The sequence below is a fragment of the Mus musculus genome, chromosome 3 (genome assembly GCF_000001635.26).
Source record: "Mus musculus strain C57BL/6J chromosome 3, GRCm38.p6 C57BL/6J".
NCBI classification, from domain to species: Eukaryota; Metazoa; Chordata; class Mammalia; order Rodentia; family Muridae; genus Mus; species Mus musculus.
The window spans coordinates 10,416,850-10,440,907 of NC_000069.6; the positions used below are offsets into that span (position 1 = coordinate 10,416,850).

Sequence of the window (24,058 nt, forward strand, 5' to 3'; positions counted from 1 at the left end):
TCAACTAAATTAGAAATTTTAAGTAAATTCTGGTGAATTTAAAGGGCATGGCATCTATTCACAAAGACTTTATAGAATACTGAGGATATCAAGTATAAACTTAAAAGGATCATAAGTCTATCGCATTCCTGTGAAACACAGCTCTTAAATGGAATTTGACTTACAAAAGCTGCAGAGGACAGGGAGGAAAGAGAAAGCAAAGGGGAGAAGTAGTAGCCAGTATTTTAGCAATCTGTTGCTTCCGTAATGTTCCTCTAGAAAATGGAAAATTCATTAAATGGGGATAATACTTGGGAGTAAAATGTATTATAAAAGTAGAGTATGCAGTCTTTAAATGTAAATAATAGTAGTTTACCTAATAAACAGACTTTGTCAGCCACTTAGAAATTTAAATATAATCTGAGAGGCTGGATTTTAAGTGTGTAGACCTTTAAAACAGATATATAGCATTTTAATGCATTCAGCAAAAATCATTGTTTATTATTGTCGCTGGTATTGAGTTTTTGTTGTTTGGTTGGGTTTTGTTTTTTAAGACAGAGTTTCTATGTGTAACAGCCCTGGTTGTCCTGAAACGCTATCTGTAGATGAGGCTGGAACTCATCTACAAGGAGCTGGAAGGCTCTTTGAACTCTCAGAGATCCACTTGCCACTGCCTCCTGAGTAGTGGGATTAAAGGTGTGTGCCACTGCCCGGCTTTAAGTTATTTTTCTTTTCAAGCCTACCATAACTTAAGATGAAAAAGTAGACTAATTTATTATTATTTTTCTATCTCCAAGAATAAGTACATTTTTTTCATACATTTTGTGAAAAACGTTTTGATGCAGAGCATATCTGTGTACTGTGGTAAAAAGTATTCTCCTTGTAAGATCAACGGTTAACAAGAATCATTGGACATAGTGACTTATGTTTTAGAATTTTAAAAAACTGCATCCTAAAATGTGTCTTCAGACACTGATAACACTCTAGATTGCAAAGGAGAAATAAAGATGGTATTTTATTTCTCAAGGAGGTTCTTTCAGATTTTAGAAAGCTTATGTAGTCCAATGCCAACTTGAACTTCAAGATGTTACTGTGATTACAATGCACACTAAGACTAATATGCAAACAGCAGAAATAGAAAACATGCAGTTGATAGTATCAAGAAGAGACAAGGCATTTCACAACTGTACAGAGAGCTGAAATAGGACAAACGCTTCACAAGAGTGACTCACAGACCCTGGGAGACTTCTCAGTAACAGTGAAGGCTCGGTTACCATCCTTCCAGCTAACTCTATTTACTAAAGAAACTCACCCAACTGAACTTGGCACAAATGAGTTTAATTATCATAAAGTGCATCAGTTGGCTAAATATATAAACAAAATCAGCCATAGTACAGCATAACATCCTCACATACACAGAAGTACATATGGAACACCAGGAGTCAAGCTACTTGGGAACTTTGCAGTATACATGGTTATTTATTTTTTTCGTTTTCTGTAATTCACTTCCCTAAAAACTGTAATATATTTTGAAAAGAATATGCCTTGATTAGCAAAAAGAGGTAGTGTTCTGAATGAGGCAAACCCCAGTGAATTTATGGGTAGAAAATTGAGTTGAAGATTATGCAGAAAATATCCCAGTATAATATATTAATAAACCAGGACAGTAAGTATCTTGACATTAATTAATCATCACTTGAATCAAGGCTATTTTATCACTTTGCTTATCTAATTATAACTCTTCAAAACACATTATCTTTGGTTCTAGAAAGTCATCTTTTAAATAGTATCAACATTTCAAATAAGCAATTTGTATCTAGAGATGATGAGACATATTAACATTTCAAGTTGGATTCTTATTTTTCTTTCCTGGGTGTTCACTGGTTTAACCTATATCCTGTCTGAGATAGAGACATTATCCAGATTCTAACATGCAATTCATTTTCACCTATGTAAGTGGTGATTTAAGACAAAGCAAGCACACATATACACACACAAACACACTAGTCTGGAGCAATATACAGGCAAGACACTATAATAATTTATGTAAAGTCTTTAAGAATATGGGCCCTGATAACAATTCTAACTGGGTTTTTTTTTTTTTTTTTCAATGTAGTAAATACAATGCTGGATAAAAGACATTGAAAGCAGCAGTGACTATAGTTCCTATTCCAATAACTTAAAAAAACTTTATGTAAACTTTATACACGTGCATTCCTGTTCTCTTGTGTTTCAGTCTATTAGGATGGCAGTTGCTACTCTGCTGAAATGAGAAGTGGAGGAAGAGTCACCAGTGTGTTAGTCATCTTCAGCATTATATGCCAACTGTGCGACTTCTATGCCTGCTATCACACTTCCGGCTTCTCTAGAGTTGAAGTGTGGCTTATGATCAGCTCTGTAAAGAAAGAGGAGTATGCTAGTGAAGGGGACAGATAAATGCTCTCATTTTATTGTTATCTTCTCATAGAAAGGCTATTTATACATTTAATGCAATATAATCATAAATTCAAGCAGAAATTCTTTGTGTATTTGTGCGTGAATGTACATGTATGTACATACTCATGGTGATCAGAGGTCAACATTAGGTGAAATTCCTCAGATACGTCAGTAAGCTGTGCACTTAAACGTGCTAGTCATTTGTTTAGACTACGCGTGTGTGCATGACTGAAGGGAGTCAGTTCTCTCCTTCCACTGCGTGGGGCCTAGGAACTGGATGCAAGCTGTCATCCAGGAGGCAGATACAGTAACTCAGTGACCTATCACTGGCCTGCTCCTCATTTTCCAAGACAAAGTCTCTTACTGACCTTGAGTTTGCCAATAGGGCAAGATTGGCTGGCCAGTAAAGTCTTTTCTTAGGGACAAACTAGGATACTGTAGTCTGTCTTTGTTTCTTCTTTGATGAGCAGATTCATGCTATAGTAACACAAAGTTCTTAAACAGTACTCTTAGGATTTAAATGATCAGGCTTTAGTAAACTAAACATTGCTAAAGTCATCAGAGGGGAAAGAACCTCATTAGGAAAATGTCTCTAGAAGACTGAGCTGAGGCAAGCCTGTAAGACATTTTCTTAATTAGTGACCACAGGGAAGTGTCTAGTCCACTGTGGGTGATGTCATCCATGGGCTGGCAGTCCTGGGTTCTATAAAAAAGCAGGCTGAGCAAGCCAGAGCAATTAAGCCAGTAAGCTGCAACTTTCCATGGCCCCTGCATCAGCTCCTGCCCCTAGGCTCCTGTCTTGTTTGAATTCCTGTATTGACTCCCTTCAATGATGAACATGTAAGCCAAATCAACTCTTTCCTCCCCAAGTTGCTTTTGATCATGAGTGTTTCACTACAGTCACAGTAACCCTAACTAAGGCAATCATATACCTAGATTCTTCATCCAAGACATCCCGATTGACTTGAAGTACAGAGGGCTCCACCCTTAGGATCTGTCCACCTTCTGCTCTTGACACATACAGTGATGCTCCAGGTTCTAAGGACAATGTTCTAAAGGTATGTTACAACACAAAGTTACTTCTTCTGAATAAGAATGGTGTGCCTTCACTGTCACGAGAACATGCAGCGTTCTTAGCCTCCAGCTAAGTCTTCACAGTACTGGGACTATTAACTGCTAAAGGAGGGAGCTGATAGTGAAATCACCAGCTGTAATAATTTAGAACCTTTTTCACATGCATTCAGTATAGACTGACGGGTGTCACACTGCTACATGAAAACACATTTTATTTTCCTGAGCTTTCTTATCCTTAAATGTTCAGACGCCTACATTCAATTAGTTTACAACGAAGTAGGCCAAGAGCTCAGGACTTTCAGAATCAGAAATTTCATAAGTCACATTAAAATCTGAAGGTCACTGAGACTAGAGCATGAAGAGTCAGACTGGCCAGCCTGCAGACCTGTGTCATAACCCACCTGATTCTGGTCTCTAAAGCATCTATGTGAAGTTGCTTTTCCCCGAGCAGTTTCTTCAGGGATTCCACCTCTTTTTGCTTCTCTAGCAGTTCTCTTTGTAAATGGTAGTTAGTCTCTTCTAAAGTCTCACAGAAAGCCTTTACAAAGAATAAGAAGGCAAAGAAAAAAATTATGTACTGAAGCAGTACCTCTGTCACAAACAGTACTGAAGAGTCAGAACACAGAAATCAAAGTTGTATTTGTAAAAGTCCAGATAGTTTGTTTTTCACACTTATCTTCTTAGATTACTACTATTTTGGCATTCAGTTTCCATGCATCAGGGATACCTGTAAGTTATGTTCTTTGAGATTAACTATAGTAGCAAACATTGAAAATGGATATATAATTACAGACAGAGTAAGAAAATGAAGAGTAGATAGTCTGAATACACTACAACCATTAATTAAACACAATAGAGTTAGTTATTTAAACTCTGATAAACTAAACGAATTACCAGTCAAATTAGTCTTACAGGTAAGTTCTATGAAGACTGAAATGACAAAAGCTATTAACAGCATTCAAGTAACTCTGGAGAACAGAAAAAAGAGAAACTTAGGAAACTAGAATAATCCTGACACTAGAGATAGAAAGAAAAACAATACACTCAGTAATTTGATCCAAAATCATTATCATCTAAATTCAGCAATTAAAAATAAAATTTTCTCTCATAAGCAATTTTTTATCATTTGAAATCTATGAATGTAATTTGTGCTTGTGTAAATAAAACCATCAAGCACATGGACACATATGCCCTACAACATAGCAAACTAAAAACAGGGAATAACTTCCTTAACCACAAAAGGAGACACTAACAAAACTACCAATAGCTTACAGAAAACATCTAACATGACACAGGATTTCTTTAAGGTGAAGAAGTAGAATGCCCACTGTGAAGGTTTCAATTTATCTTCAAGAATATTGGCAAACACAATAGTAGAGGAAAACGTCATGTATGATATTAGGGAACAGAGGAAACTGTGGATATTAGTACTGTAAGATTATAATTAGCAATACAGCCAATTCAAAAGGATCTACAAAGATATAGTAGGTATGTGAAATAAATACACAAAATCCTGTCTTGAAAGTTCAAGGAGAAAAAGAAATCAAATCTTTACTGAAGATATTCTCAACTAATATACAATAGGATCGTCAAGAAATTCACAAGTTGATTATAAAATTTTCATGAAAGAATAAATAGCCAATTTCAAAAAACAAAACCAACCTCAACATGGAAGAGAACCTTTGCAATGTGACCCTTAAGCTTCTAAAGCTACTATAATTAAGTGTACAGAATTGGCAGGAGGAGATACAAACTGGAACAGAGCTGACTGGCTACACTGGCTATATGATTTATTGTTTACTCATGGAAACTATAAATGTTAAGTCATGAAGGAAAGTGAACACTTTCACAAGCAGTATTGGGGTGAGTGGTCACCCATAGAGAAAAGCCAAGGTAATTAATGTATTGATATGAAAAGCAAGTTTTACTATCAAAAATGATTTAAAGATTACACTTGTATCTTGGAGTGTAGTAAAATAAAAATCACAGAAACTATGATGAAGTATGATAATGGAGCAAATAGAAGCAGCCTATGTAGCCATTAGTATAGAAAATCCATCTGGTAACCAAGAATTAAACCTAGCCTAGAAGAGTAGTAGCAGTCTAAGTGAGTGACGGTGGGAAACATTGCTGATAAGATGTGTCAACTGACAGAACAAATTTTGGGAATAACTCTCCAAATGTAGTGAAGCTGAAGAGTAAAATATACAACAATCAAAGAATTCCACCATACAAATACACTTCCTATAGATCTTTGGCTTTCTTCCAGGACTGAAAACCATCTCCACAAGGGACAGTTACCCTATGGACTAGGCTTTCAGAATAATCATTAGAAAAATATGCCTACAGAATGATTTAGCTAACACTGAGACCTCAAAATGGTTTGTATTCTTAGAAAACAACCAATCCAACACCGCTAGGAACAACTTGTACTGTTATGATGGATGTGATATATGTAATTTTCTTCCGTGATTAGCTGCGGCTTCTGGAAAATTCTGGTTTCCTCAAACTTGGGAACACAAAAAATTAAGTTCCTTAGCTGAAGAATACCTCAAGGTTGAAATTTATGTGGAGAAAGTCTAAAGATTTAGGCTTTAATTATTTGTAGTATAACATTTCCTTAAACATTTTTTAATCCATAATACATTTCTTTGATTGTTAAGACTGGGTCTGCGTGAGTCAAACACACCACTGATCCACCTACTGGAGCTGGGATTACTGGTATGTGCTACTGTGCCTAGCTTTTATTACGCATTTCCAATCATTATCTACTTACTGCTACTATGTCCCAACCTCATTTCTTCCACTGGTTTATTTCCAGAGTTTTAACTCTGAATTTCCCCAGGTGGGCAGTCCAGGTTAATATACCCAGTCTTAATTTCTTCCTAGGTATAGGCACTTGGGAGGGGTAGAAATGTCTCCCTTTAATAGGCAGGTTGAAAAAGTAGGAACAAGTTTTACTGGATTAAGGTTCCTTATCTTTTGAGTAATTTTAACTTGTCACTTTTGTTTAAAAAAAAAAAAAAGAGTCAGTAGAGAATTTCTAAATAAATATTCATTTTCAAATACAGTTATAAGAAACTACATTTGCTTTTATAGAAAAATTTTAGGAGCTATATTGCACATTGCTTTGTTTAATGTATAGGCTTAATACAGCTTTGATGATTTTTTTAAACTAGTTATTTCAACCAATTTGGGAATGAACTGATCAGCATCCCCTGCCAAAGAATTACTCAGTCCCTCACGCAGTACTGTGGAGCTTCAGAGATCCTAACTCAAATCAACTTCCACTCCTTCCCAACTAGCCATTACAGATTTTGAATTAAAGATATTTAAAAGACTTTTTTTTCAGTAAAAGGAACAATGTAAAGTGTTTAAGAACTGTCTTGCAGTTAAGAAAAGAACTCTATTAGAAAGGAATGGGAATCATGAGCGCTATGAGTTGAAAAAGTACTAACGCCAACTGCTGCATAGTATAATATATCCACCTAGAATAACTTTTCAAATACATTCTAGGACAAAGTAACAAAATGAGATAAAATTCAGTGACTACATATGCTGCAGAGACAAATGCCACAGTTATTAAATGAGAAGACCAAAAATAACAGTCTATAGAACAGAAACTAGATCAAGAGTTGCTAAATGCATCTGAAGTGTCCAGCATTCATGTATGAATGTATGTATGTATGTATGTATGTATGTATGTATGTGTATACACACACACACACACACACACACAAGAGTTATTAGAAACTATCTCTATATGACTTCAAATAATGATATATAGAAAAGTGACTCTTGAGGCATCTTGCATATTAGGTATACTAAAGCCAAAAAAAATAAAGGTATATTTATTTCCCAGTAAATTGAGAACCTTAATAATGAGAAAGAATGACAAATAGAAACAAATGAAAATTCTGGACTTAAAAAACTTCAAAGACTAAAATATAAATGAGTAAGAGACACTCAACGGTAGACCTGATAGGACAGAGCTGTGAACTCCTGAATTCAAAAGACAAACCTATAGAAACAACCTAATCATGCAAACAAAGAGAATATATACTAAGTAAAACTAACTGGAGAAAAAGCAACACATCAGAGTTATGCAACAAAGTGAAAATTACAAGGAGTCCTGGGGGAAGGGCGGAGGGGACAGCAAAGGACTTGAGATGATGGCCATGACTCCTTCACACCTCAGGAGCATGCATGTGATGAACACAGGGGCCACATGCTGATGTATCCCAATCAGATTATTAAAAGTCCAAGACAGAGATCTTCCAAACAGAGCAGAAGCACCCACCATACACAGAAATGACAATAAAATGAAAGGCCGACTTTTCCTCTAGATTGATAGTGAAGGCAAGAAATGACCCATTCAAGGGGCTGGACAAAAAACAATCTGGGGGAAAAAGGAAGTTTTATAATGTCACATGTTTGTGAGGACATGGAGAAACAGAAACTCTCCTAAACTATCAATGGGAAACCACTCAGGTAAAACAGTCCAATAGTTTAGAAAAAATTATGAACTTCTTTAAAAAGGTAAACATTGGGAAATACTACAAAAAAGTAATTGCTTTCCCAGGACCTAGCGCAAGAGAGAGGAAAGCATGCATGTATCAGTGTTTAAAAGAAATTGTCCATAGTGACACATAATGGAATAAAACTGCAAACAATGTAAGCATCATTCAGCCGGGGGCTGGGGAAGTGCAATGCGGTGCATGCATTAGAAAGTGACACAGGACTGAGGAGGTGACAGGAGCTGTGTAGTGGGGCAGATGTAAACACGCCAGGCCAAAGAAAGCAGGGAAACTGGGTCAGCACGTCATATACACAGAGCTTATGCACACGGAATGTGAACTGTATGTATAAACATGCACCTACATTATTGCATGCACCCACACATATGAAACAGAAACAAACAGAAAATGTAAATCTATAGGGAAGAGAAGTAGATTATAGGTTGTCTTGGGCTGGGGATGCAGAATGTAAAATGTTTTTGGAAGTTTTTTGAGGAAATGTAACTATTCTAAAACTAGATTATGATGATACCACAGCTGTATAAATACTAAAAATTACTAAGCTGATACTTTCAATGAAATAACAAAATAACAAATGAATAAAGCTTTTGAAGGTTTTACTTCAATAAAGCTGTTTTTAACAAAGCTACAGCATTTACTCTGACACAAAGATGTGCTACAGTTTAACTGCACGAAACTACAAGCCTACCAATTAACCCTGTTTCATTTAAATGCCATTAAACATTTGGAGGTAAAGTTGCATAAAATTCTAGCTAATCTATTATTACCAAATCTATTTTGTGTATCAACCCTATTGCTTCAAGAAATGGGCCACTTTAATGCGTCAATTATTGTAATTTGAGTACCATCAAACATGAGCTGAATTGCTAACAAGACAATCCCGTCCGTCTACCGCTGAAGATCAGCTCAGTCTGAATGTAACAGTAGGGTTCTCACTTGCATACCTTAGAAGAGGAATGCTCTTCATAAAATCATAGTGCCAAGTGAAGGCAATCCAAATTCCTGCAGCACTTTAGTAATTTTTAAAGCAGTAAAACAAGAAGAAAGGATTTAATTTTAGATTCTTATTTATTACATGCTACATACAATTTTTATCTGTTCACTCAACTAGGTCCATGTTTTTCAATGAAAGAAACCTTTGATTCAAATATTAAAAGCTGTCTGTATAAAATCACTTAGTTTGAACTGATAACAATTTGCTGTTTGCCAATCCTTCCAAGAAACAATGTAGTAATTGTACTGTATTATTTATTTCTCTTTCACGTGACATATAATACAGCACTTACCCTGCTTTCTTCTAGGCTATCAAATGGACCTGGTGGATCATCCAGACAAAGAAATTCTCTCACTGCAAGGCTTTTCAAAGGCAAAAAAATTAGCGGGCATACAAATAATTTACAAAGGACAGAAGAACACAAAAGACACATTTGAGCTATACAGTGTGTGAGGCAAACAATTTTGTAGATAATATAAAAATGAACAATTTGTTTGTCTTTATATAAGTAGCCACATGCAAATACTAAACTATAAAAGGTATAAAGGTTTTACCCAAGTTATTGGATCTAACAAATGTAAATAAAACCCACAAGTTTCCTGTTACATACAGACAGAGCATAGCACAATCAACACAATTCAGAATGATGGCAGAGGACAGCAGCCTGAGCAGCAAACCTCACTCCTGACTTTCAAAGAGGCAAGAGCATCAACAGCTGCCTGCACAGGGGTCACCTTGCTATGAAGAACAGCAAGTCTTAACTTATATTCTCCTTCTAAGGTCTAAGAAGCCTTTACTCTGAAATACCTTAAAGACTGCCCTTGCTATGTCTATTAGTTCATATACACTTCCCTCAGATACTAAGAGGAAAACTTCTGACCATCTCTTAATTAGCAAACATTTTATGTAATGAGATATTCCTATGGATATACTTTGTATCATCAACACTGGGTTAAGACAATGGACCATCTTACTCCCTCACAGTAAACAGCAACTGCAGACCTAGGAGACAACTTGACATATATGTACAATTTCTTATTTGTAAAAGGCAAGGACATATATGGTTAACTGACACACTAAACTGGGGGCATGCCACTCTGTATTGAAAAGAGAATAGGGTTTTGGGGTCATATTGGGTCAGAGAGGTTTATAATGACAAAGCTGTGTAAATCATGAAAAGGTAAGTTGGATATTCAGTGAGATCTCTTTAAAAGAAAAATAGGAATATAAAAAGTAGTATTAAGGAAATAAAAGTCAGAGACAGAACAAAGAAGCTGATGGTGAGCAGATCTAGAGCCTCAGATCTTTACCGTTTGGGGAGAAGGACACATGGACCATCTTCCCTGTGTGCAGCTGAATCAAGAGCCTACTACACTTTTTGTTCCTTTTAAGCTTCAGGCAACAATAGGTGATGCTCTGTTTCTGTTCTGAACGGAAACTACCCTGTGAGTGAATAAGTTGTTTCTTTTACTAAGTGGTAGTTTGTCATCTTAAAATTTCTACTTATGAGGCTTCATTCAGCTCTCTGAACCAATCGGAGTAACCCCCAATCTTTTACATGCACTGAGGATGGTCCTCACTTCCTCCACGATTCATGTTTTGGAAGCATCACCAACACACTAACACTTGCACACTGCGTCACACCACTCCCCACTCACAGCTGCTCTGAAAGGCAAGGCACTTCTCTATCTCATTGATGACATCAAAGTCTAGACAAAAAAATGACCTTTTCAGTCACACAGTGTAATTGGCAGAGGCGGACCCTAAATCTGACTTCCGAGAATAAGTCTGCGCTTCTTTCTATCTGAAATGATTTTGCTTTATGTATTGGTTAAGTTAAGTACTTTCTTGAAGACCAGGCCTCTCTGAACACATTCAATTCGTATTACCACTCTCAAGTTCTGGCATTGAGAATACTGCACGTAACAGCACAAAGGAGACCAGGATTACCAGTGATGTAGAAATTATAGCCCCAGCTACCAATTCTGCCTATGAAGCACCTACAGTTAGATAAAAGTGAGCGAGACTTCGGAGGTAGTGGGGAGTGTGCTACAGGGGGCTTAGGCAGATTCTGATCCCCTGCACCTGGGTATCTTTAGCTCACTAGAACCTGTACTAATCAGTTTGGTCCTTTGTGACCCATACTTCAAAATCCCATCTATAGCTCCTCTAGCAAGAGGGAGTAGAGCTTTGGTCTCAGGGCTGGCATAAAACAATTATCTAGACTCGTGTTAACTTTCTTTATGACACTCCAGCAACCTATATGCAAATGCTTGTGTTTAGAGCTGTGTCTCATGCTGACAAGCCTCTTCTCATGCCGACTGTTACCCTAGGTCAGCCTTCCCACCTCAATTTGACACTTATGCTTCATGGTTCAGTGTATTTCTATTATCCTAAATGCTTCTCACTAGCTCCCCCCTCCCCTGCTAGTCTGGTGCAATGTCTGAAAGCTACTTTCCCGCAGGACTTCTCAAGGTTTAACTGGTAGATTAAAGAGTTTAAAAGGAGAAAAACACTGGAAATAGGATGTGAAATAAAATTGTGAAGACTTAGAACAGTAAATATTGCTATGGGACATAAGGATGAAATGATGTTAGTGTAGGACAGCTGTGTTTTAAGTGAGACTGTGCAAATAACCACACTTTGACAAATCAAATTCCATGCTGTTCCCAGCACATGACCTGTAGGCTTGACTTCTGTAGTTTGACTAGAAAATTCTCTTCCATCTGACAAATCCTTCTTAACTGTCTCAAAGATGGGCCAAATATCATTATTTCTTTAGAGACCAGCTCTAATGTCATCCTGTGGTAAATTCTGATATTTCTTCCATTAACAGATGTATTTTTCCATTATCACTTTTGGGGCACATCTTTTCACTTAGATTTAATATGGGACTAGCACATAACTCATCTTTGTATAGCCATACTTCCACACAATGTAAATATTTGTTGAACAGTTAAAATTTCTAATAAATCCTGTTATCATGAAAATAGTCCATTCAATTTGTTTTTGCTTTGTGTTTTATAAATAGACCTGAACACAATACTCTCAATATTTCTAAACTAGCATTTCTTGATTTCATCTTCTCTCCACTTTGGCCTGTCAGAGCTGGAGCAATTCTAACAGTACTAAGAACTGCCAGCTGTCATATGACAACAGCTGTGAGCAAGGCACAAGGCTATCAGAACATTAAGTGTGTGTGCACAGTGTGTCAGAAAGAAAAGCTAGAGTAGCTTAATAAATGAGCAATTATCTGGATATACAAAGATACACTAAAGTTTATCTTCAATTATTTTTGATGGTTTTGGTATTTTGATGTGTCTGGGTGCTTTGCTGGTGTGTGTCTGTGCACTGCACACAAAGTGCTCTCGGAGAGAAGAGAGCATCAGATGCCCTGGAACTGCAGTTATACATGGTTGTCAGCTGTCATCTGGGTAGTGGAATTTGGTCTCTTGGAAGAGCAGTCAGTGCTATTAACCACTGAGCCAACCCTTCAGTACAAACAAACTTGCACACACACACACACACACACAAAAACAGACAGACACACACACACACACACACACACACACACACACACACACATATACACAGAGGGTCTCTTCCATAGGACAGGCTGCCTCACTCTCTGAGTGTTGGGAGTGTACAGTATACTGTAGTAAGCTCTAAGTGACGTATAATAAAGTGTAGAAATTTTGTCTGTTCTCTTCTCCCTTGGGGGAAATGTATTCTGCTTTCTTTTCAGTACAAGGAAATGAAAAGTCTCTTCTCTCCTATATTGTTAAATATGATAAAGCCTTTGGATAGTGAATTCTCTTCTTCCCTCTACTGTGTGACCTGAGCTGGAGGAGGCCAGAGTGCACCAGGAACAATGAGAGCAGAGCTGCCGCAATAGCCTCTGACAGGCTGGGAAGTAAGCATTATGTTTATAGAAGAAACAGTCATGAAAGGTGGAGACAATGCAAGGACAAAGCAGGGTAGTACTATTGCAGGGTTTGAATCTGCACATAGCTCTTACGCAGCCTCAGACTTACAACACATGTTCTAGCTTCTTTCTGATCATACATTTTCCTACCCCCAATCTCAACCTTACTTTCTAGCCATTCAAATCCCACAATTCCTACAAATACAAATTCCAGTATTGCTTCCCTCCAGCACCTCTACTTTAATAATCTACATTACACAGAACAGCAATTTACAAACTTCCTTCTTTTATTCAAACAGTTGCCCAAGTTCTCTATATGACATGTGACCAAGCAGTTAAAGGCCAACATTTATGACACACGAATAATCCTTCTCTTCACCTTGTCATGCTAACTATTTAAGGGACCTCTTTCACTGTAAGGTCAATGTTAAATATCAGGCAGGAAAAATAATGTATACTTTATCACAAAGACTACTCTATCCTTGGTCTAGTATAAGTTCTTCAGGGGATTTCTTAGATGTCTGATGATGTAAGACAAAAGCAGTAATAGACCTAGATCAATAAATGTGAGGTAAACTAAATAGTTTTTAGTACTCTTAGCATGTTAAGAAAATGAAAACTTTCCCAACTCCCTTGGTCAGAAACGTTCATTTTCCAGCAGTGCACATTTCTGCACTGAGAGAAGCTCAGTGAGCCGTTTCCGGTCTATTCTGTGAGTGCCCTGTCTGTGTGTATGTAAGGTGGCACATGGCACCTGCGCAGGGAGGTCAGAACAAAGCCACAGGCTGCCTGGAACTCGAGTGTTAGAGACTCATAAAATCCACCAAAGGAACTGAACCCAGGTCCTCTGCAAGAGGAACAAGTGCTCTTAAACATCAAGCCAACTCTCCAGTTTTAGGAATGCTGCATGTCCCTAACAAACCGAACTTCTTTTTTATCTTTCTTATTTACTCTTTTTTTTTTTTTTTGAGACACACTCTCTCTACATAGCCCTGGGTGTCCTAGAACTCACTATACAGACTAGCCCGGCCTTGCACTCATGGAGATCTACTTGCCTTTACTGTAAGTACTTGGGATTTAAGGCATGCTCCACCATGCCTAGTTTAAGTCTACTCTTTTTATTTGCAGTTCTGCGTTCAAAGACACCCCTGTGCATGTAAGATACATGTCCTCTACTGACCTTTTTTTCTTTTTCCTGATAAGTAGATTTGATTAATTTCACCTATTTTATTTTTTGACATGGCCTTTCTACGTAGCCCAGGCTTAACTCAAACATACAAACTCTTCAGTGTTTACTTTCCAAGTGCTGATATTTCAGGCTCCTGTACTCTACACCTGGCTGTAATTCCTAACTTTTAATGACTGAAATCTATTACTGGTAATTTTTAAAATAGTTAAATTTTGCTAGTTAAAAATCAAATTATAAAAAGGTTACTTAAAGTGGCCCCTAGAATGTAATTTAGCACATTTTCAGTATAAAGACTTACTGACTATGGGGCAAGAGACCAGAGAAAGCATGTATGGATTTCTTATACTGTTTTTTTATGATATACTATAAGATAAACTTCAAAGGCCTTTTATGATTTATGCATACTAGTTTTTGTTAGTGGTTTTCCTGAAATGTAAATTTATATTTCTCAAAAACCATGTATGTCTTTATAGTCTCATTTGCACAAACTCCTCTTTTCTAACGGAGTGCCAACAGTGCTGCCATTGACTCATTCCAGAGACACTGAGAGCTGACTGAGTCAGCACTGTGTGAAGCTCAGGACGCTGCCCAATGATGAACTAATCACATGACTACATTCTTAAAATCTGGTGAAAGAAACAAAACCAAGTAATAAAAAACAATGTGCAAAACAAAATGTGATCACAGTCAAGCACCGACCAGCCTTTGTTAACTGGGATTCCCTGGAGTACTAAACTATGTGGTGATCACGTAAGTGTTATCTTCTCAATTCTTAAGATTGGTAGAAAGCTAGTATCATCCTACCAGAAGTACAGAAGTTCATTACATACCACAGGCACCTTAAAGCACTAGGAGACAACTCTCAAACCTGCAAAGGCCTCCTACAGATGCTGTAAGAAAGCAGAGACCTAGGCTGGAGAGATGGCTCAGTGGTTAAGAGCACCGACTGTTCTTCCAGAGGTCCTGAGTTCAATTCCCAGCGACCACATGGTGGCTCACAACCATCTGTAATGGGATCAGATGCCCTCTTCTGGTGTGTCTGAAGAGAGCTACAGTGTACTCATATACATAAAATAAATAAATAAATAAATAAATCTTTGGGGTTGGAAAGTAGCTCAGTGGTTAAGAACACTTGTTCTTAGGGCTGGAGAGATGGCTCAGCAGTTAAGAGTACTGACTGTTCTTCTGAAGGTCCTGAGTTCAAATCCCACCAACTATATGGTGGCTCACAACCACCCTGATGCCCTCGTCTGGACTTCTTCATCTGGAAGACAGCTATAGTGTACTCATGTACTCACATTAATAAATAAATAAATCTTTAAAAAAAAAAAAAGGGCTGGTGAGATGGCTCAGTGGGTAAGAGCACCCGGCTGCTCTTCCGAAGGTCCAGAGTTCAAATCCCAGCAACCACATGGTGGCTCACAACCATCCTTAATGCAATCTGATCCCCTCTTCTGGAGTATCTGAGGACAGCTACAGTGTACTTACATATAATAAATAAATAAATCTTTAAAAAAAAAAAAAAAAAGAAAGCAGAGACCTGGTTTTCATAATGGACAGGAGAGGTGCTAGTCAAAAAGGCCAGTGACCTAGTGAAGTGAAGTCTATGCTGAAAGAGTTAGAGTGGAGTAGCAGTCTGAAAGCTGCCTTTCTAGAAAATAGACGTGAAGACCAAGAAGCATGTTAGTGTTAGACAGAGGTGCGATGGATATGGCAGATGTACACAGAATGGGTGAGAGGAGGGACAACAAATACACTGCTGGAAAGGGGCTGGGACCAGAATGACCTCATCAAACTGTACTGCAAAAAGACCAGAGGCCGTACTGAGCTACAGAAATATGAGTGAAGGAAGAGAGGAAGATAAGAGGAAGGACTACAGCAATTAAGGTAAGACCTGGTTGCACTAGGATGAAGATGGCAGTGACAGAGGAAAAGTAGACAAGTCTTCCTAAGGGAAAAGATTAAAGAATGTGTGGAAGACAACTTGCAGGTCTGCATGGACAATGATGCTGGGAAGGGGGACAAATGCCTGAAGCCTCTTCTTCAAGCTGAGGCAGAACACACTGAAGATGTTCACACAGAGTATGCAGGTCTCTCCTATGGAAGGTTGAAAGTGATATGCATAAAGATGGAAAGAAAGAAAGAAAGAAAGAAAGGGAGAGACTTTTTTTTTTAGTTATTTTCCATCATTACTTGAAAAACTGAACACAGCCATGTTGAGATTTGCTTTATTGTTTGCATTATATTATTTGGGACTTGCAAGAGAATTCCGCACGTAAGATGCTGAGGGTCCCTGCCCCCAGCTGGTTCTGACTGGTGAATAAAGCTGCCGGCGGCCAATAGCTAGGCAGGGAGAAGAAGGTGGTGGGACTTTAGGATTCCTGGGCAAGGGGACCAAAGAAGAAGCGGAACTACCATGCTAGGGAAGCAGAAAGACCAGGCCTGAGAAGTGCAGGACAGAGAGACAGACAACATGCAAAAGTCAGGGAGGAGTTAGTAAGAAATAATTCAAGAGTATCGAAGGGGAGAGTGTGCTGCCTTGTGGAGATTTGGGAGTGTCTTAGGGCATTATTAAATATGAGGTTGTGTGTGCGTGCGTGTGCGTGTGCGTGTGTGTGTGTGCGTGCGTGCGTGCGTGCGTGTGTGTGTGTGTGTGTGTGTGTGTGCGCGCGTGTGTGCATGCGTGCACATGCGACTTTCATTTGAGAATCCAGAACACGACACAGATAGCAAGGAACTCACTGCTCCACCAGGGGATTAGAGAGGATTACTCAAACTACCGCACACAGCTGCAGACAGGTACTGTACGTTCCTGCTCACTATAAATGTTCTCTGTAGTTTTCCAAACAGTTCTAATTTTTCTAATGACATAAATCCTTCATGCAATATATTTCATTAAGAGATTTTCTTATAATCAGAAGTCAAAAAGTAAAATCTTTGATCCTTTTCATACTCTCCAATGTTTCCAGAAATTTTATTTTACTACACGAATTAATCTAAATTCCTAATTTTTATATTACTTGGAAGAGATATAAAAATTAGCCTCAAAATTATTTTTACATTAACCAAAATTGACTATTATGTGAGGCATATTGTCTAAAAGATTACTAACATGGTTGATACTAAAATCAAGTTTACAGCTGGATAGTTTGAAGACATTGTGTACTGACATTTTTCTCTTCTCATTTAAAGTTTTAATAAAGATGAAATGCTAAATAAAATCCTCAACTAAAAGAAAGCAAAATTCCATGTAGTTGAGAGAAGTAATTACATCCCACCCTCCAATATATGCTGATATGAAATTGGTCCTAAATTTATTCTTCAGTTTAAACTTGTTGAAATGATTTTATAGTTTATTTCATTTGTTACATACCAGTTAGCAATGTCCTTGTGAGCTACTAGGTTCTGAAGAAATGCTTGTAGTCCTAATTGTCTATCTTCTAGAAATTCCGCATTATAATTATCTTTAAACCAGCGTTTTGGAGGAAGTGCTAATCGAAAGCCTGGAAACATCTCTTTTAACTAAAAAAAAAAAAGAAAGAAAGAGAGAGACAGCGTTTAACTCAGTTACCTGAATGGAATACTGTCCTATACCATGAACTATTTGAAATTATTCACCAAACAAGCTTATGATAATTAAACTAGGTAAGCCATTTTCTGTTGCCCTTAGGATCTCCCAGAGCTGTGTGCAGGCATTCCAGTTGCTCCACCCTATGCCTGCACGTGGTCTTTTCCACCTTCTCTGGTCTGGTGTCCGGGTGAGTAGGATTCACTGCAACTGTAATTTGCATTTCTGATTTCATAAATACTGTTAAACACTGCCTAACTGGGTTTTTGTTTATTATGTATTCAACTTTTGTCTAGCCCATTTAAACAGTTAGGCTGCAGCTTTAAAGATGGAGCAACTGCATATAAGAATGGATCCATGCCCTAAGAACGATCTCTGGCTAACAGACATTAATCAAACAAGTGCCTTGCCCTATAACACTTGGAAACCAAACTCTGACCAAAACCTGAATGAGCTTGGAAGTTGATTTGTCCCCAGAGACACCAGATAAGAGTCCAGCCTGGCTAAAAGCCTGGCTGTGAGACTGTCTGGTCCTGAAGAGCACCCACACCCTATCCCAACCACTAGTAACAAGTTTTAAAAGTGTAGGCAGCAATAGATCTAATATTAACACTATAGACTTTTGCTCTCTGTCCTTTTATCGTAAGTGATGCCACGGAGATTTCCTCAAACTTTTGAGGTTATATAATCATATAGGAAATAGATCAGAAAAATTTTTCATAAATACGCAGCTAATTGTGCAGATGACACTAATAATTACTATAGTAAAGAGAACTATATGATATTCCTATGAACCACAGACTTGATAACTTGTAGGAAGCTGCATGAAGTGAAGATGCAGGGAATAGACACATAACTGGCAAGGGAAGGCAGCTCGAGGTCTAACTACTTACTTTGTCATTAAGCCTGGAGAAGTCAGTGTATCTTCGGAAAACTACCCAGCTTTCTTCTGGGCTTTTCTTTACTAGGATTTTATATACCTAGAAAGAGAAAAAGGGAAAGGATATTGAGAGAGGGGAGAGGGAGAAAGGGGGGACAGAGAAAAGAAGAAACCAAACATTTGTAGACAAGTTTACTTGATATAACAAGCAATCTTTATACAAGAAATACAAAATCATTTAGAGAACCAAATGTATGGATAGGAAGACAGCAAAGTAATTTTTTAAAGTATGAGCAAGCCTAAACGCCACAGCACACGCGTGGAGGTCACAGAGCAACATTCAGGAGCTTCTCTGGTTCTACCACGTGGGTCACGAGGCTTGGCAGCAAGCACCTTTACTCACTGAGCCAACTCCCCAGCTCGATCTACATCGAAGCAGCACCAACTTGGAGGCTAAGCAAATCAACATACAAATCCAGACTGATAGCATTCATACCCCAGCATACTGTTAATGAGTACACTGTCTTCCAGACGATGGGTAGGTGAGTGTAAAGAAATAGCCATCAAGTTCCAATTGGTAAAATGCCTCTTTCTATCCCAGCAGCATTATAACTGCATCCTATATACTAGACTGTTTTTTCAAAAATCATGTCAACAGTTTTCCTTGAAGGGCCTCTCCTCCAGGCATCCGTTAACAACATGAAGCAGCAGAATAAACACACAAAAAACTAGAGTTCAAGAAAATCCAAAAGCAAACACTTTGACTTAATGTGACTTTAGCAAGGTCAATGATGAACACACACAGGCCAATGTGCATAAGCACACAATATTAAAGTATTTAAACAAAACTGGGAATGGTGGTCCATACCTAAGTCCAACACTTAGAAGGCAGAGGCAGGCAGATCTGTATGAGTTCAAGGTTACCCTGGTCTACACAGTGAGTTGCAGAAACAGCCAGGACTACATAGAGACACCGTCTCCAAATACCAAAAAAGAAACAAAATAGCCGGGCGTGGTGGCACACACCTTTAATCCCAGCACTTGGGAGGGAGAGGCAGGTGGATTTCTGAGTTCGAGGCCAGCCTGGTCTACAAAGTGAGTTCCAGGACAGCCAAGGCTATACAGAGAAACCCTGTCTCAAAAAACAAAACAAAACAAACAAAGAAACAAAGAAACAAAATAAAACCAAACCCCAAAATATTAAAGCTGGATAGACTTGAAAAAATTCGTTAAAGCAATGGAAAACAACTGTAGATCTCTTCTATGAATATCAAACAGCTATTCCAGACAGAAATCTGACCACAAGGCCTCTGCATGGACAATTTCAAAACATTATGAGGAGGACTTCAAGAAAAATAAGGATGAGTTCCTCATATATTTGAGGACAGTACTGTGAAGCTGATGTGCTCTCTAGCTGGTTTATAGATGTACCAGACCTCAGTGCATAGCGAGAACAGCTATCCTGAGAAGTAACAGTGCGCTCAAAGGCCTGGGTATCAACACCTACCAATCACTTCACTAATTAGGATTGTGGAACTGGGAAAAGGCAGAACAGTGGAGCTCAGGAGATTCACCTTTATGATGGCATAGGAGACAATGACAATGAAGGCTTTTAGTTATTTAAGTGCCTGATTAAGTGATTTCACAGAGAAATATAAATGGTTGGGCCTTTCATCACAACACGGATTTAAGAATCACTCCTGGATGGTCTGCAGATATAAATGTTAAAGTTTATAACAAAAACTGTTAGACTAAAACATGGGTAACATCTTTACAGCATTATAGGATGTACAGATTGTAGACAAGTGCTAGTCAGATCCAGGTCTAGAACACAGAAAACTGCAAAATGGAGAATGTGCAAGAGATTATCCAAATGGCCAAAAAGGTTTGAGTGTTTAATGTAACTAGTCATTAAGAAAACTCACATTTTATTTCAACTAGAAAACATAAAATAAGGACAGAAAAAGGCAACACCCCAGGGAGGTGTGGAATGAGTGGAAATCCCACACTGCAATGGTATCCCCCGCTACAGAACATGGCTCACCAGTATTTTCCAATGCTGAGCTACGGAACTAACAACTTTACTCCTAAGTAGATTGTAAATGGGAATGCATACATATAGTTGCCAAGTGATCGGTACAAGAAGAGCACAGTCAGAAAGAACCTCAAAAGACAAGTATTGCTAGCAATAAAAATGAGCTGCCTAACTTTATGCACGATCACGGGTAACTCTCATAAGCCTAGCACCAGAACAACTGGACCCAAAGACCACGTGGTCAAGAATCTGCAGTACAGGCTTGCCTTAACCAGCACACACACGCATACCAGTAAACCAGTCTTTTTCTTCTTACTGGTGTGCAGCAGAAGCCAATACTTACAGTGAATTTGGCCCGCTCTTCCATAACCTCGTAACCTAGAATTGTAGGTGTTGAAGGTCTGTCTTCCCAGTTCACTGCCTCAGGATGCTGCTCTTCAGCCTCTCTTGGTCTAGCAGAATACTCAATGGATGAATCTGTCCCTGTAAATTTAGTCCTAATGAGAGGACTACCACACATTGATGATGCACTGTCCATCTGATCCTGGACATTCGTCTGCTTAAGACTGCCCACAGCTGAGTCCTCTAACTGGCCTTTGGAAGAGGTTGAGCTTGTGGAAACACTGCCAAAAGAAGAACTCCTTTGATTTCTGTTGTTTGTAAAGCTGGAAGCGGAGTTTCCTATTGGCATTGGAACTGGGACATACGGGGTTGCCATCTTCTTTGGCCTTGGCAACAAACTTGTACACCTTTGAGTCCAAACACTTAAAGAACAACCAATATGCAGTTCATTGCTTTCTTCTTAGGAATTCACTATCTAAAAATGAGAAGGACATATTGAAGAATTAGACTTCAACCTAGAACTCAAACCAATAGAAAAGAAAGTGCTTCTCTTAATTTGTGACACTCAATTACCTATGAAGACATGGGTAACATCATCCTGTAATCTGATTTACCTCTGTGGACTCTTGTTTACATGGTTAGGAGAACAAACTTATTTTACATCTCTTTTCTTGACCCTTATGATATACATATTTCTTCTTTTTTTTTCCCTTTGGTCTACTTTTCTTTATTTTTTGCAATATTCATTTTAAATGGACTTAATCCTAACATACATTCAAACATATTTCCTGTCTACTCCCACTCAAAAAATGGAAGCAGAAGGAGAAGTTTTGTCGTCCTGGTTGTACTATATGCAACATAGGAACAGAAGAAGGAAAAAAGTCATTCATTTTACTTTTTTATAGAATTACTGAAACTCCCAAGGATTTACACAGGCTAATCATAGTCAGTCCGAAGTTTGATTATTACTAAGGAATGCTCTTTTACTTTGATTGAGATTTGCAATGCTATGCATGCATTCTAAACCTCTTCCTTAAAAAATATGTTAATTTTTAGGCAGGGTCTTACAAGGTTGTTGCCTGTGAACTTGCTAAGTAAGTAGCCTAGGTAGGTTTGAACTTTTGATCTTGCAGCCTCCATAGGTGCTGGGATACACACCTGTACTACCAAGCCAGCAACAACTGTCTTGAAAGTAACATTTTTTTTTAAACTTAGCATCAAATATATTTCAAATGCAAACTTGGTAAAGTTAACGAAAAAAAAGGGGGGGGGAAGGTATCAGGTTTACAGTCAATCAAATTAAATCATTAAAAGTTTTGCTTTTTGATTCTAGATTATTCATTCTCAATAACCTAAGGTCCAAAAGATGGTTATATTGTATGTCTGAATAATTTTGTAGAATAAAGAAGTAATGACTTACCATTACGACGTTAAGTAATAAACTCAGAAATGTTAAGTAGCGACCAGGAGAAATGACAGGTCTATTTATACACAGCAACAGGGGGTCTACCAGCCCAACTTTATTTACTGTCCTCTTAGCAAGCTGTCCCCTCTGGATGTAGGAAGTTTAAACAGGGTGTCTAACCTCACGCGGCCAGTGCAACCTTCCTTATTGTGGAACATTCAAGAAACTTGAGCTACGGACTCACCCCTTGGGTGAATCCTGACCCCCACCCCGCACCTCCCCAGAAGAACCGCGCAGGATTCTCGTAGCTCCGGCGCTGGCCTCTGACATCTGCCACCTGAGGCCCCGGGCTGCCAAGGGCGGCCTCGGGGTGCGCCCGGGGACTTCCACCCGCGGGAGCGCCGAGCGGCGGAGGGAGGGCGTGTCGCCTTCTTCGGGGGCGCCTGACCTCGTACCCAGGAGGATGCTCCCGCGCTACCTGGGGAGGAGGGTGACAGCACGGTGGCGGAACGCAGGCCCGGGGAAGCTGGCAGGGCGACGCGGTCCGCGCGGGCCGCGAGCCCTCAGGCCGGGCTCCCGCACCTGCAGTCCTCCCGGGCCAGGCGCGCCCAGGGGTGCGGCGGGGTCCAGGCTCCCCCGCGCCCCGCAGCCTCCCGCGCGCCCGCCCGCCGTCCAGGCGGCAGGTGTCCCCGCGTCCTACCTCGGCGCGCTCCGCGACCCCACGCCGTCAGGGGAAGGAAGGCGGCTCCTGTTGGACTGCGGCGGGTCGCGTCCTGCCCGGGCACTCGGACTCCTCACGTGACCCTCCGCCCCGGAGCAGCCGCTCGGTGCCTGGGCACAGCCACCCAGCCAGGTTCCCGCGAACCGAGGGAAGGGACGGCCTCGAGTGGGAGGGGGAGGTATGCCGCTCCAGGAAGTGACGTCACAGCACGGCACCGCCCCCGGAGGCCCACACTGGGATTGCTGGTCCCTGTCTCTGCAGTGGCCCGAACAAATCTAATTTTATCACAGGGAATCGACAGTTTTTTTTCCACAGGCTTTATTACTAGGGAGTTTCTGAGAAATGGGGCTACAATATCTAGTTTGCCAAGTAGATGAAGAGAAGACTTCAATTCCCAGAAGGCACTTTGGCTAGCATAAGTTCGGGCTAGAGCTTTGCATCATGGGACTTGTAGTTATCACTGGTTGGGGGGGGAGGTCTAGAAGGTTAGTCATTTTCCATAATTAGCATTTCTTTGATGGATTGACAACTGATTTGAAGAGTAGGCAGATAGAACACTATTTTATTGTGTATTTGTCCCTGTAATTTAGGACTATGGTAAAGATTCCTGAATGCCTGAATTTCTGAATTTAGCCCAAGTGAAAACAGTATTAGGCTGCTTAGATTTGCTAATTTGAAAACCTTTAGTGTTTCAGCAACACTATTATTTAATATTATATATCAAAGTTTACAGAACCATTTGTCAGTACAATCGAGTTGTCTTATTTAAAGATCATTCAATGATTTCTAGGGCTTTGGAGCGATACCTAGAAGGGGAAAATTGAGAGTGGTGATTCCAAAATGATAATGTGATTTCTGACATAGGTGTAGCTTTTATTGGAGAAATAAGTATGAGATAAACAGAATTCGTTGAAAACATAAAGATATTTTCAGGATGAAATTGCCCTTTTTGTCCTTGAATTAATATAATTG

General features: G+C 39.2%; 1 protein-coding gene across 3 annotated transcripts; it reads right to left on the reverse strand.

Moving 5' to 3' along the window:
* Positions 1-967: 967 nt before the first annotated feature.
* Positions 968-23,282, reverse strand: Snx16 (sorting nexin 16). 3 transcript variants are annotated; one of them, NM_029068.4, is made up of 8 exons: positions 23,066-23,281; positions 20,962-21,435; positions 18,597-18,683; positions 17,509-17,657; positions 9,314-9,383; positions 3,891-4,027; positions 3,348-3,467; positions 968-2,374 (listed from the first exon to the last, which is right to left on the reverse strand). In NM_029068.4, the coding sequence occupies exons 2-8, from the start codon at positions 21,334-21,336 to the stop codon at positions 2,278-2,280; spliced, it is 1,035 nt and encodes a 344-aa protein (NP_083344.3). In that variant the 5' UTR covers positions 21,337-21,435; positions 23,066-23,281; the 3' UTR covers positions 968-2,277. The 3 variants fall into 3 exon arrangements, 2 of the variants coding, with proteins under 2 accessions (NP_083344.3, NP_001120663.1); NM_001127191.2 differs by lacking the exon at positions 3,348-3,467; XR_003954417.1 differs by lacking the exons at positions 3,348-3,467; positions 9,314-9,383 and having other exon boundaries at positions 2,071-2,374; positions 23,066-23,282.
* Between the last annotated feature and the right edge of the window lie 776 nt (positions 23,283-24,058).

Excerpts from the sequence above, each read along its gene's own strand:
- Snx16 (NM_029068.4), bottom strand. The coding sequence starts at position 21,336 with ATGGCAACCCCGTATGTCCCAGTTCCAATGCCAATAGGAAACTCCGCT. Across the intron at positions 4,028-9,313 it reads ATAGCCTAGAAGAAAGCAGG|GCTTTCTGTGAGACTTTAGA; the intron begins GTAAGTGCTGTA and ends TTCTTTGTAAAG. Across the intron at positions 2,375-3,347 it reads GTCTTGGATGAAGAATCTAG|AGCTGATCATAAGCCACACT; the intron begins GTATATGATTGC and ends CTTTCTTTACAG.